At 37.3% G+C, this 13,825-nt stretch overlaps 1 protein-coding gene across 1 annotated transcript in view; it reads right to left on the bottom strand.

Moving 5' to 3' along the window:
* LOC121951913 (potassium voltage-gated channel subfamily B member 2-like) overlaps positions 1-3,829 on the bottom strand; it is a 29,024-nt gene extending 25,195 nt beyond the window's left edge. The window contains exon 1 of the mRNA XM_042498406.1: positions 3,245-3,829. Within this exon, the coding sequence (XP_042354340.1) occupies positions 3,245-3,829 (585 nt within the window). The remainder of the gene's footprint in view (positions 1-3,244) is intronic.
* Between the last annotated feature and the right edge of the window lie 9,996 nt (positions 3,830-13,825).

Here is a 13,825-nt window from a genome sequence, read left to right as displayed (position 1 = left end):
ACCACAACAAGCAGAAACCTGACCAAGTCTGCACCTTCTCCGAAAAACTTCAACCCATCTCAAACGATGGAAACTAAAGATGCTGCAGCCGTTTTAAAATGGAAAATCTGTAAAACCAAAAAAGAAAATCATTTGTTCCTTCTTTTCTACAAGGTTTCATATGAAAGTTGCAGATTTTTGCATTACATCTATGTATGTAATGCACACATCTATGTATAAAAAAACAGTTAACCCTTTAAAACTTGAGCAAACTGGCTATAATTCTTTCAAAAACATGGGAAGAAGGCAATGAAAGAAGAAATAAATAAAAAAATAAACAAGAAATTTGCAGAAATTAATGAATTAATGAAGTAATGAATTAATTAAAATTGTTGAAAAAATAACTTGGAAAAATGCTTCAAAATTCAACATTTTCGTAACACAATTTTAAATATGGAATGAAGAAAATATTACACTTTTTACCTAGCTTTTAAAAAATCATTTTTTAAATCTGCTTCTTTCTTGCAATTTGTGAAACATTTCTTACCAAGTTGCTCATTGTCCTTTTTCCCCATGTTTTTTTAAAGAATGAATTTGTAATAAATATTTTTTTTTAAAAAAGCTTTAAAAAATATAAGAAAAATTGTAACATAATATGTAATTATCATAATTATAAATATAACTTTTCTCATTTTTTTGCCCATACATTTCCTACTAGCTATTAAAATAATTTTCTAAATCTACTAATTCCTTACAATGTGTGAAACATTTAATACCAAAGTGCTAGTTTATTATTGTTATTTGTTATTTAAAGAAATTGCACCAATTTTCTCAGGGTTCAAAGGTTAGATATTTGTGACAGGTGTCTGAATGCAGCACAAGAAAAGTGAAATCATTATTTTATCATTATTTTACAGTGCCAATGCCATAAATTGCTTCAATATTGTACTACTGTTAAATTTATTACAGCATTCTACAATAGACTGTGAGAGTCTATGGGCTTACAGTGTAATTTTGGCTCCAAAAAGCATCAAGATTTACTGGTGTGGGTTTTTTTTTTTGAAAAGCTGTACATAAGTGTTCAGTAGAATGTGAGGTTTGCAGTGTAACATTGGCTCCAAAAAGCATAAACATTAACAGTGTTTTATTGCATTTAAAAAAACCCTGTACATTACTGTAAGAATTTTATATTTTTAAAGCAATTTGTTACAGTGTATGGGAAAGTGAAAATATGCTGTATTTTGTTTGTTTGTTTTGTAATTTGTATGAATTGACCCTTTAACAGTTAACCACTTTATCTTTTCCACTAGGCCTACAGGACACTCCAACACAGGGCTAACACGCCAGAGCGTAACTCCACCTCCTCCTCCTCCTCCTCCTCCTCCTCCTCCTGGCTGTCTCTGGACTCTGCAGGTGAAGGAGGATTATGGTCCTGAGAGCTCCTAATGGCCTCTGATGCCTCTACATGGATCTGCATGAGGCTGCAGAGCAGAGCGGCAGAGCGGAGCAGCAACAGCAGAGCTGAGGTCACGACTGAACACTGCCTCACAGTTTGACACCAAGGCCTCAACTCACAAAAACAATAAAAGCCTGCCTATTAGTGGGGAATTATTGATACTGTGTTGTACTGGAACTTAACCCTTTAAAATCAGGAGTGACATCACTTTTTTATGTTATTTTTGTACTGCTTTGAGACCCCTTTCACACGCTTTTAAACACTTTAACCCTGAGCACATTGGTGCCATTTCTCTCAAAAACACATTGGAAAAAAAGGCAAATGACCAAGAAATGTTTCACAAATTTGAAGATTTAGAAAATTTATTTTAAAAAGCTAGAGAAAAATGTCCAGGGAAAACAATATTATTTTTATAGTTACATATTAGAAATTATTTCACAAATGTTCTTTCCTTTTTTCTTTTTAATTTCCTCTCCTTTCTCTCTTTCTCAGAAGTCACTTCCGAAGTTAAAATGTAAAAAAAAAGCTTTAAATATAAAACACCAAAGTTCCTAATTGCTGTCCCTGTAACCTCAGTTCTCTCAGTCAGTGAAGACATCTCTTTAACTGGCTCCTCCTGTAATTAAGTGTTGTACTTCAATAAAGTTAAGGGACTCACAAGAATCAGATAAAAAGACAGATAAAAGAAGAGTCTTGTCTTAGTGTGAAGACATCACAGTCGTTTCACAGTCCTTTGTTCAGCTCCAGTTTAGGCATCTTGCTTTGTCCTATGTCGGCCCTTATTTTATGTCTCCTTTCTTCCATCAGAATAAATGGTAGTGGACTATACTTGTATAGCACTTTTCTAGTCTTATTGACCACTCAAAGTGCTTTAACACTACATGTCACATTCACCCATTCACACACACACTCACACACTGGTGGTCGAGGCTACCATACAAGGTGCCACCTGCTACTCAGAAATCATTCACACACACTCACACTCCGATGATGCAGCTTCAGGAGCAATTTGGGGTTCAATATCTTGCCTAAGGGATTGAACCGCTGACCTTCCAATTAGAGGACAACCCGCTCTACCTCTAAGCCACAGCCACCCCAAAATAAAAGCTGCTTCAAGAAAAAAACGGTTCAAATGTTTGCAGCAGAGACCTTTAGTCACAGATTAAGCTTTAAAAAAATCAACATGGACTCTATATCCCATAATGCACCTAACATAATACATTGGTCCTCAAGCCAACAGTCAGATAACCCTGTTGACATCCATATTATTTTGTCAGGCTTCACCACCTGGGCTAATTGGCTTGATGTCTTTCAAAATCATGGGAAGCAGGCAATGGGCAGCTAAAGAAGAAATGGACCCGTAAATTTGCAAGAAATTAGTAAAAAAAAGAAATATATAAGAAATTTACCTGAAAAACAGGAAACAAACAAACAAACAAGGTAAGATATATAAAACAGGGAAATGCCCGGGGGCGGGGGGTGCTTAAAAATCATAACAATTCTGTAAAAACAATTTTGAATAAATAATTATTATAATTTTAACTGTGGATATCTATTTTTTTTTCTCCCAGCTTTTTAAAAATCTAAATTTACTAATTTCTTGAAAATTGTGGGCCCTTTACTTGTGAAAGGTGCATAAATGCAGCACAAGAAAAATGACAGCAATGCAGTTTTTAAAGGGTTAACAGTGAAAGTACTGTGAGTCAGGACATGTTTAATCCAGCACAGGCCATGGCTATTGTATCTAAGAGTGTAGTGTAATTTCCCTTTACCTGCGTGTGTGTGTGTGTGTGTGTGTGTAGCTGTTACCTTTGCAGCCACAGAGGAGCTGGGTTTCTCCAGCAGGTCCCACAGCTTCTGTCTCTTGTCTGGACAGCAGCCGTGCTCCGCCTCGTCTCCGTCCTTGTCCCTCAGCGTCTCCGCCTCCCTCCTCAGCTCCTCGTTCATCTGCTCCTTCTTCTGGTGGTACCGCGCCTGGCAGCAAGACTCCAGGTAGATCTCATCAATGCCCCAGTAGTCCAGCTCCTGGCCGAAGGACAGGGCGCACATCTCCTCCATCATGTGCAGCTTCCCCGTTCTGTAGAAGTTGAGGATGGAGGAGAAGGCCACCGGGTGCCGGTCGAAGAAGTACTCGTTCTCGGTGAGGCTGTAGTCGTCACAGATCTCCAGCAGTGACTCGTGGGTGTTGCAGTCTCTTAGCCGTCCCAGACGGGTTCTGGGCAGCCGGTCCAGTGTTCTCCACAGGACTTCATGTGTGAGACCTCCCACGTTGAGCCTGACCCTGCGCGAGCGAGCCTTGATGCGGATGATGTCGATGGGCTCAGGGGGGAGCACGGGGCCTGCGGCGGGCCGCGGCGTGACTTTGGGCGTGCTGAAGCTCACTCTGTCTGTCATGTCGGCTGTGTGTGTGTGTGTGACTGTGGGAGTGGGGTACCTCTAACAGGTTGCAGTGGTGTGTGTGTGTGTGTGTGAGTTTATGAGGCTCAGTGAGATGATGATGGTGGTCCGTCCGTCAGGGGAAAGATGCCCAGGCCCACCCAGTCACCTGGCTGTGTTCACAGCACCAAACTCCTGGTTACATCCATGGCTGCAAAAACAAGACATCAACAGTGACCACAAGATGTGCAGCCATCAACATCTGTAAACAGAATGAGTCACATAGTCACAGTGTCTTTGTTGCAGGATTACCTCGCTGGGGGCCCGAGGACTAAATGTGTTTCTGGGCCCCTTCTAATCCTCAACTGCAGACTCTCTGTGCATTACAATACATCAATCTAGCCTGAAGGGACTTACATTTTTCCTGAAAAACTAAATCAGAACAATTTGTGGTTCTATTTCTTGCTCAAGGACACTTTTAACACGAGAAGCTGGAAAACAAACCTGCAACACATCTTTCCAAAGCAGTTTACTTTATGTCTATTTGTTAGGTTTACTTAAATTTCTTTGTATTTAATATTTGATTTCATTAATTTCTTAACATAGTTTAAAAAGCATATAATAATCAATAAATAAATGTACCTTTTACCTTGAATTTATTTCATTTTGTTAATCAATTTCAAAATGGCAGGTGAAATGAACTTGTTCTTTCTAAGCGAGGGCAACTCAAACCAAGTGAGTCCAACTTAACTGAATAAGTGTGTTTTCTGTGTAGTATTCAGAAAATTGATTGTGTATGATAAATAATTAGCATTTGTGTAAACAAACAAAACTATATATAGTCAAAACAAGCATTTTTAAGCCCTTTAAAAATATTTCATTAGAAATATTCAGACTAAATCTTTATCCTTGAATTGAAGTTTTCAACTGGACTCCATGTCAGGCTGTTTCTTTGGACGAGCCAGTAGGAATTTTGGGCAGACTGAAACTGTACTTTATTTATGAGAGTCAGGGGTTTGCTGGGGCAAAATGCATGACCCTAACCCTTCACAATAAATTACCACATTTCACATTTTAGGGATGAGATAAATGGCGTGTTTTATTTATTTATTTTAAAGAAAACATGCCTTAAAAACTAGTTGTGAGCTTTGAATACAAAATGCAACCACTTAAAGTTTACTGTCCCTCCACTAAGCCAAATCCAAAGACATTACTCCCACCCCAGTGTTTGAAAAATTCTTTACAGTGCCTCACCTGTTTTGCACCACCATCTCTCCCCTCATAAATAACGAACAGTCCCTAATGACACTCCCTCCCTTGGAGCGTTATTACTCCCCTTTCTGACAAGATAGCAAGATACGATTTGTATCATCGGATCATCGGTCGTCCAGTTTAGGATGATATGTGTATCTTTACTGTAGTTGTAAAACTGAGCCCACTGCAGCAGGTTTTATCTGCTAAAATCAGTCTGCCTAACTCCTCACCTGCAGCTCCGCCTGTCACACCTGCTGCCTCTTCACACTTTCTGTCCAGACATTTGTCCTTTGTCTCTCTGCTGCTTTCATTTTCCTTTTCTCTGTCCTCTCTGCACCCTGGATTTTCTTTTGGAGCCCCAGATTTTTGGTGAGGCATTTTGAATGAGCTAGTCAGGCTGCAGTTCGCTTCACATCTTTCCATCAGCAGCACGTGTGACTTCTGCTTGTCTCTGACCCACAGATGGACTGAACCATCTCACAGTAAATGCGGGGGCATCAGATGACACGTTTTTTTTCCATGCAAATACGTTAATTATATTGTCAGTGATGTAAGTCAGTAAATAAGTCGTACTTGGGCCCATTTAATGGTTACCCACAGACACTTTCATATAAACTGTGTGAATATACTGACAGTTTGAGCAAAATACAACAAAACATATTTTTATAAAAGTTTCCACTTTTTTAAGCTGTGGTTTTATGTAACACACTAATAATACTTTGTTACTCCACTTAAGGTTTTTGTTTGAGTATCTGTACTTTAAGTGTCAACTTTCACTTTTACTCCACTACATTTCCCATGAGCACCTAAGTTAACAAGAAAGGAAGAGGGGAGGATAGGACGGAGAGACGACTGAAGGAATGGACAGAGGGAAAAAATATTTTATTCTTTAAATCATTTAAATTGTGACCTTGATTTTCTTCAAGTGTAATTTTTAGGTGGTGTGTGTTACGAAGCAATAAATGTACTCATTTTCAAAGTTCTGACTGCTTGCTTTTTTATTAACAGAATTCACATGCTCTTTTACTTTAAATACTCAAGTACATTTGATATAATAAAATTACTTTTGAGACTGAAGTACAATGTCTGTCAGATATTTTAAGACTTTTACTCAAATAATATTCTAATAGGTGACTTTAACTTCAACCAGTCATTTTCTGGTGAGGTTACTGTACTTATACTCAAGTGTGGCTTTCAGGTACTTTATCCACCGCTGCCCATAAGGCCTTGTTCATGTCACTTGCAATTACTTTTGGACAATTTAAAGAGAGAGATGGAAGAAGAAGGGGGCAACAGGGGCCTAGCAGCTCATTTTTGCCCTTTGGCCCTCTTGCAGGTTGATCTGGCCATGCCCACTGAATGCTCGAGGGAGCAGAATGAGGGAATGGAATGACAGGTCAAATCTACTAAAATATCATTATAATGGTGTAAGAACACAGCCAAAATGTTCAAAATTGGACTTGCAGCAGTGCTATATGGACGCCATGTCTTTATATTGTACTATTTGATATATATCTGTCTTACAGCAGCTGATATGGTTTGCTTTTCCATCACAGACATACAGAGTGATGTTAGAATTGACTGTAACTTACAGGCTGTCAGACAGTCAATTATTTTTGGTTCAGCGAGTAGCAGACAGAATCAAAACAGTAAATCTGAGCATCTCCACTGGGAAATATTCCTTTGTGCTGCCTGTTAAAGCCTGCAGACTCATCACAACCCCGGAAACGTTGACACTTTTAATTAGAAGGAATCCTCTAATTAAACCTCTGAATAATGAAACTGTATATCTCCACACAGGTTTTTTTATGCAGTGAATACCAAATAGGAACCCACTCTTACACAATGAATGGAATTTAAACTGCACCCCCCACCCCCACCCACACCCTCTGAAGCCTTTCTCCTGTTGGACTGTAAAGGCTTATGTTGCCATTAGAAGTCCTCTGACTGCGAGACCTTTATCTGATTGTGTAATGGAGTTCCACAAATCCCAGTAGTGGCATTAGGCTTCGTCTCCCCTGGCTCAAGTCTGCCTTAGTTAATTATAGACTGTCTATCTTCTCCTGGGACACTCATAGGACACACGGCTACGTCAGGAACCAAGCTGCTACATCACTACTAAAAATGGGTCTCATCCTGTCCACCCCCACCTCCTAAATAAAACACAACTTCTGACATTTCTCAAACATAAACACTTAGATTAGTAAACTGACTTTACACTTATCTTTGGTTTATTAAACACCAAACCGACTCCGGATAGGTGGAAGAAAATGGATGGATGGATGGTTTATTAAACAATGATTCACTTTATATCATTATCATAAAAAGTGTGCTGTAATTACATTTTTTCCACTTTCTTTACCAAAGCAGACCAAATGCAGAGACAGTTAAATCCTGTGCATACAGCAGAATAAAAGTCCAAAGTAAAAGCGTCCAATTCGTTGTCAAGAGATTAAGGAGACTCAGGCTTAACCCGTGATAATGCACCTGATCCCGCAGCAAGTTGAAAAGGTACAAGCTACATAGAAAGTGAATATATGTGAACAAACACAAATCAAAGTCCGGTCTGTTCTTTTTAATTTCCCTCAATTGTAATGTCTCTAACAGCAGCCCGCCACTCTTATTCAGATACTGAAACACTTGAATACATAAAAAGGTGTAAAGTGAAAGAATGTCCGTGTGACCCACCTCTGTGGAAACTGAGGATGTTTCGGAAAAGCCGAACTCTTGCTCTTCCAGGAGGTCCCACCATAGCACCCAGTACAGTTATCCCAGTTGCTTCGGCTCCCCTGCGGCCACCGATTGCTGAAGCCCGCCGAGAGCGCACAGACCGCCGGACACCCGCCACATTTTGGCAAAAAATAAAAAAAATAAATAAAAAAATCTGTTAGCGCAGGAGACGAAATGTCCCGGGAAATGCAGCGCGGAGAGCCATGAGGAAACACACAGAAGATACAGAGAGAGAAGTGTCAACCGGCTGGACAGGAGAGAGAGAGAGGAGAGTGAGGGAGAGAGAGAGGGAGAGAGAGAGAGAGAGAGGAGCGAGAGAGAGAGAGAGAGAGGAGAGAGAGAGAGAGAGAGAGAGAGAGAGAGAGAGAGAGAGAGAGAGAGAGAGGGAGAGAGAGAGAGAGAGAGAGAGAGAGAGAGAGGGGGGAGAAAGAGAACTAATTGGATTGAGGCGTTCAGCACCAAGGACAGCTCCACATCACCGGACTCTTTCCACCTGAACTCCCGCTGACCGCACAGCTCTGTACATTTCAATACCTGAAATAAGGGAATTCATTAATAGATATTTAAAGCAAAGAAAATCGACTTTACGCATATATCAATGTATATTAGTAGTTATATTAGTAGTAATTCATGTTTGTATGAGACCATTATTACAGAAAGACCGGCCATTAAAGAAACAATGAACAATATTAACACAAATTCATAGAATCAAGTGCAAAAAAACAACAACAAAAAAACAACCTTAAAGAGTTTTCAGAAACCAATATTTATGATTATTGTAATTATACATTTCAAATTATTTTAGAGAATATAGAAGTATGATTTTTTTTTTTTGGTTTTATTTATTTATTTATTTGTTTATTTATCTATCTTTTTCTTTTCTTTAATTGCTAATTTTCAGATAATTTTCTTGAAACTTACTTTTTTGTTTTGGTGCAAATTTTTGGATCATTTCTTGTTAAGGGAGGTTTGCTCATTTGTTTCCTCTTCATAGGAACAGAGTAGCAAAATCAAGATGCTCACGTGTTGTTGCTTTGTAAAAAGAAATTTTCAACAAATAGCAAGAAATTAGTACATTTAGAAAATTAATTTTAAAAATCCAGGGAAAAAGGGATAGGGAAAAAGAAAAAAAACTGGGGGAAAACTCTTTATAATTATCATAATTATATATTTAAAATGATGTCACATAATAATCTTTTTTTTCCAAGACATATTTTAAACCTTTGATTACAGGTTTGCTTCTTTTTCTCATTTAAACTTTTCTTTTTTGTTCTTTTTTTAAAACAACTTTCGCAATTAATTTATATTTCATAATTTCTTGCTACTTTTGTGGTCATTTCTTCTTTCATTGCATATTGCCTTCTTCTTCGCATTTTTTCTTCATCCTTTTTTTCCAATTGTTGCTATGATGTCAAAGGGACAGAATAGTTACAATTACAAAAATGCACTGACTGTAAAATAAAAATAGTTAAATGTATACATTCATGTTAATAGTATAGAAATGTAATTAAGTATATTTAATCAGGGACAAGTATGAACAGAAGGACAGATAATAAGATCTGGAGCATCATTTTTATTTATTATTATTATTATTATTATTATTATCATCATCATCATTATTATTATTATTATTATTATTATTATTATTATTATTAGGCCTATCTATATTTTTGAAACAACGCATATATATTGAGATCTGGGGCTATTTTTAAAACCTTTGGGGCTGAAGCCAGCCTTGGACACCAACAGGCTGCCTGAGAGGGAACATTCCTGGCTCTCCACAGAGAGGTGCTGCAACACACACAGGAAGAAACTCAGACGAGTGTAAAACTGACCACAGAGCAGTGAAGTTTTCTCTTTCAGCTTTTCCTTTTCTACTTTTGCTGTGCGTTAGAGAACTTTTTGAGTATTAATTGGCAACAAATACAAAAAAGAATCAGACAGTGACAAAATAACTCATCATACAGAGACAACCAATCAAACAAATTCCAAATAGCAAGCAAGATGCAAGCAAACACACACACAGTGTGGGGTGGGGGGGGGGGAGTAAAACTACTACAACTAATCATTTCAGCTGTACTTGTGTAAACTGTTTGATTTATAACAAACATGTTTTTTAAAGTTATTACTTTATTACTTTATTACTTATTTTGTTTTTCATGCAAAAAATCTTTATTTGTAAAGTGACAAAAGCTGTCAGATAATTGCAGTGAAGTAAGAAGTACAATATTTCCCTCTGAAATGTAATGGATAAATGTTCCTCATATTTGTAGCTAAGTAAACTACAGTAGCTACATGAGTAAATGTACTAATTAAAATCCACCACTGCACATGCACACAAACAATCTTCCTTTCTTCATAATTATACATCTCATAACCCTGACAATATAACCATTCTGTTACTTCCTCCATATTTAATATATTAAACTTAGACATGGACGAGGAAAACCCTTCCTGTGTGATTTAAGGCGAATATTTCAACTACTTCCATTTCTATCCTGGACAGATGAGACTGATAGAAGACAGGAGTGACAGAAAACAGCAGGGAAACAGACGAAAGGCGGGGAGGACTAGAGAGAAAGGGAAATTAGGGAAAGTGACAACTTGAGAACTAATCAGGGAAACCCTGAAGACAGGAAAGTTCACAATGACAGGAAGTAAAACCAGGCATGACACATGAGGATTGATACCACAAAACAAAGCAGGAAACCAAACATGAAACAAGGAAAACACAGAGAAACCCCAAAACAAAATCTACAAAATACCCCAGATCATGACAAACTTCCAAAAAAAATCATAAATAAATGGAAGATTTATAGCCATTTTACTGTTAACAGTGAAATGCCAATGAATAATGTTTCCCAATTGTTAATAATCCCATACTTTGTTATTTCAATAGTTTATTGTTAAAAAAAATATTAAATTATTGGTATACTTTTATGTTTGTCAATGATTACAGAATGATTTGTGAACCCTTCAGAAATTAAAAAAAAAAAACGGTAACATTATATTTGGATTGTTGTTATAGAGTTGCAGCTAATGATGATTACCATGATGATGATTTATATGTTAAAGGTCAAGTGTGGAGGATTTAGTGGCATCTAGCAGTGAGGCTGCAGAACTGGAACTTTTTCCATGTGACAAGAAAGACAGATAGATAGATAGATAAATAGATAGATAGATAGATAGACAGATAGATAGATAGACAGATAGATAGATAGATAGATAGATAGATAGATAGATAGATAGATAGATAGATAGATAGATAGACAGATAGATAGATAGATAGACAGATAGATAGATAGATAGATACTTTATCAGTCCTTCACAGGAAAAAACATTTGTTACAGCTGTTCATTCACAGCTAACCACACACATCTAAAACTATCTGCTGGAAAAATAATAATTAAAAAAACTTAGATATAAATACTAAATTGCTGCATGTTATCCCCTCTCTCTCTCCCTCTTTCATGCTGCAGCTGTCCTATCTTTAATAAGGGCAAAAGCATATATATATATATATATATATATATATATATAAAAGTCTAATGGCAGCAGGCAGGACAGAGGTTCTGCAGCGTTCAGTCCTGCTTCTTGCCGGGATTGATCCCGGCAAGAAGCTGCTCTGCCCAGACACCTGCAGGGTGTGGAGGGGCTGGTGGTCCATCATGCTTTTAAGTTTTGAGAGCATTCTCCTCTCTGCCAGTGACACTTATGTCATTAATAATCCAGAGAAAACAGAAGAAAGAATTGTGAGCAAAGTTTGAACCTCCATACACCTGCAGGGTGTGGAGGGGCTGGTTATTCACACACACACACACACGCACACACACACACACACACACACACACACACACACACACACACACGCAGGTAACTTGGTAAATTTCATTCATTGAAAACAAAAATAAGATTGAGAGTTAAGTTTACGCACCATTCTTGTTCCTCAGCGTGTAAGCTCGCTGTGGGCTCTCTATAGGTCAGAGTTAACGTCGCACTGAGGATGTGCTGGAACAGTGCAGGCCCTGGGGCCCTGTTCTGAGCACTAACTGTGGAGACACAAACTAAAACTGATTAAACTGCAGCTACTCCTGCTTTAACCTGTAGGGACTGTTTGGTGCATTTTATACGCTTTTCATTTTGTGTATTTTTGTTTAATCAGTGAATTTCCAGCTCAGCTCTTACAATAGGTTTAAAATACACCATGGAAAGTAAACTGTTACATTCAAACTGTTAAATGCAAAAAGTTACTCCATATTTCTGGGTGTCATTCTGGGCTTTTACCTTGGAATTTTCATTTTTAGTATTTTTTACCAGATGATTCATGCTATTTCCACTTTCCACTGTCACAGTCAATGTCACTGCTAATCACTGACATATCCCAGACAGTAATTATCAAAAAAATATAAAAATCTACTCATGTAGTGTACTGAAAGTAATTCAGTTTTTTGTTTTTCTTTTTTTCCATCTAAAAACATAGTGGCATCATGACAAAAAAACTGGCATTTAAAGGGTTAAAAATCTGAAAATTAATGATTATTTGATGTTTAAGGACTGATGATGGTTGATAAAAATAAACTCTATTAAAGCATAAAATAACGTGTATATATATATTTTTTTAATAGCCTGTATTTGAAAAGTGCATTTTGTGTGCAGAGTGGTACAAGTGTGTGTATTGAACACTGCACAAAAAAAGTATAAAAACCAGTGTTGCTTCTAATCATTAAATATTCTAGACTGCGATAATTTAAAAAAATCTGCTAAACATGTTGTATATTCAAAATGTATTTATTTATTTGTGTATTTTTTTAAAATCTAAAAAGATAGTGGCATCATAAAAAACCCTGGCATTTCAAGGGTTAAAATTCTAAAAATTAATGAATATTTCATATTTATGATCAGGGCTGATGTTGGTTAAAAATTTAACTCGTAATGAAAGTACAAAAACAATATTAATGTATATTTTTTAATGCTTGATTTTGAAAAGCGCATTTTGTGCACAGAGCGAAAAGAGTGTGTATAATATTAACGTGGGTGCTATTTTAATGTAATACAAATGTTTGTTTGTGATAGTTTTGTTATTGAAGTCTGTCGGAGGGAATTTTAAATGAATAGTGAACACTGACTCTCAGGTTACTACCCATGACACAGTGTCCACAGCTATCAGATCACTTATATTTAATGCATTGGAAGACCTCTGACACAATTTTCTATAAATAGTATAAATCGTTTCTATAAACAGACTGTGAGCATTTCTCTGTGGATTGAGTGTTTTGATACTTTCACGGTAGATTTATGTCGAGACGACTGTGTTTCCATTGAGTGATGTTCTGCGACTTCTCCTCTGGTGATAACATCCCAGTAACCATGGTGATAGATGTTCAAAACATTAGCAGCTTTATTTCTATTACAGCCACCACGCCAGCCTACATTATTTCAAATCCAAGGCCAGATAGGCGTGTTGGGAAGCCATAATGAAAAGGCGAGGCCCTTATAGATGGGAGCTGCCACATATGAGGGACTTCTTGGAGGTGAAAGTCCACTATTTCTCAGCAGAGTTATGGATCTAAAACTTCAGGATGATCTGCTCAACTTCTGAAGAGTTATGTGATGCAATAACAGCTCTTGTAGCTCCTGCTGCATCATGAGGGAGCCAGATCCTACTGACCAGCACATATCCATAGCATCATGTGACCTATGAAAGACAAAGTGTTTCCATTGCAGTTTTGTGAAATACAGCTTTTTTTCAGTTGCCTGAAATACCACCTCATGCGAGTGTAAAAACCTTTTTGCGATAAATGGGATTTTTTTTCAAAATTTATGTTATGCGTAGTTCATATTCGTAATTTGAATTTGTGCAATTTGAGGGTAAATGAAAACCTGCCAAATATGTGACCTACAAGACTTTATAAAGACCCACAGACATCCTGCATGATGACACTTGTGATACTAACAGACAGATGAGACAGCAGCCAAACTTTAGCATCCTGAAAACAGGATGAAACTCAGGTTTATTGGTTTACAAAGTAC

The sequence above is a fragment of the Plectropomus leopardus genome, chromosome 12, assembly GCF_008729295.1.
Source record: "Plectropomus leopardus isolate mb chromosome 12, YSFRI_Pleo_2.0, whole genome shotgun sequence".
NCBI classification, from domain to species: domain Eukaryota; kingdom Metazoa; phylum Chordata; class Actinopteri; order Perciformes; family Serranidae; genus Plectropomus; species Plectropomus leopardus.
The sequence above is the reverse complement of the archived record's forward strand: the minus strand, read 5'-3'. Positions and strand labels throughout refer to the sequence as shown.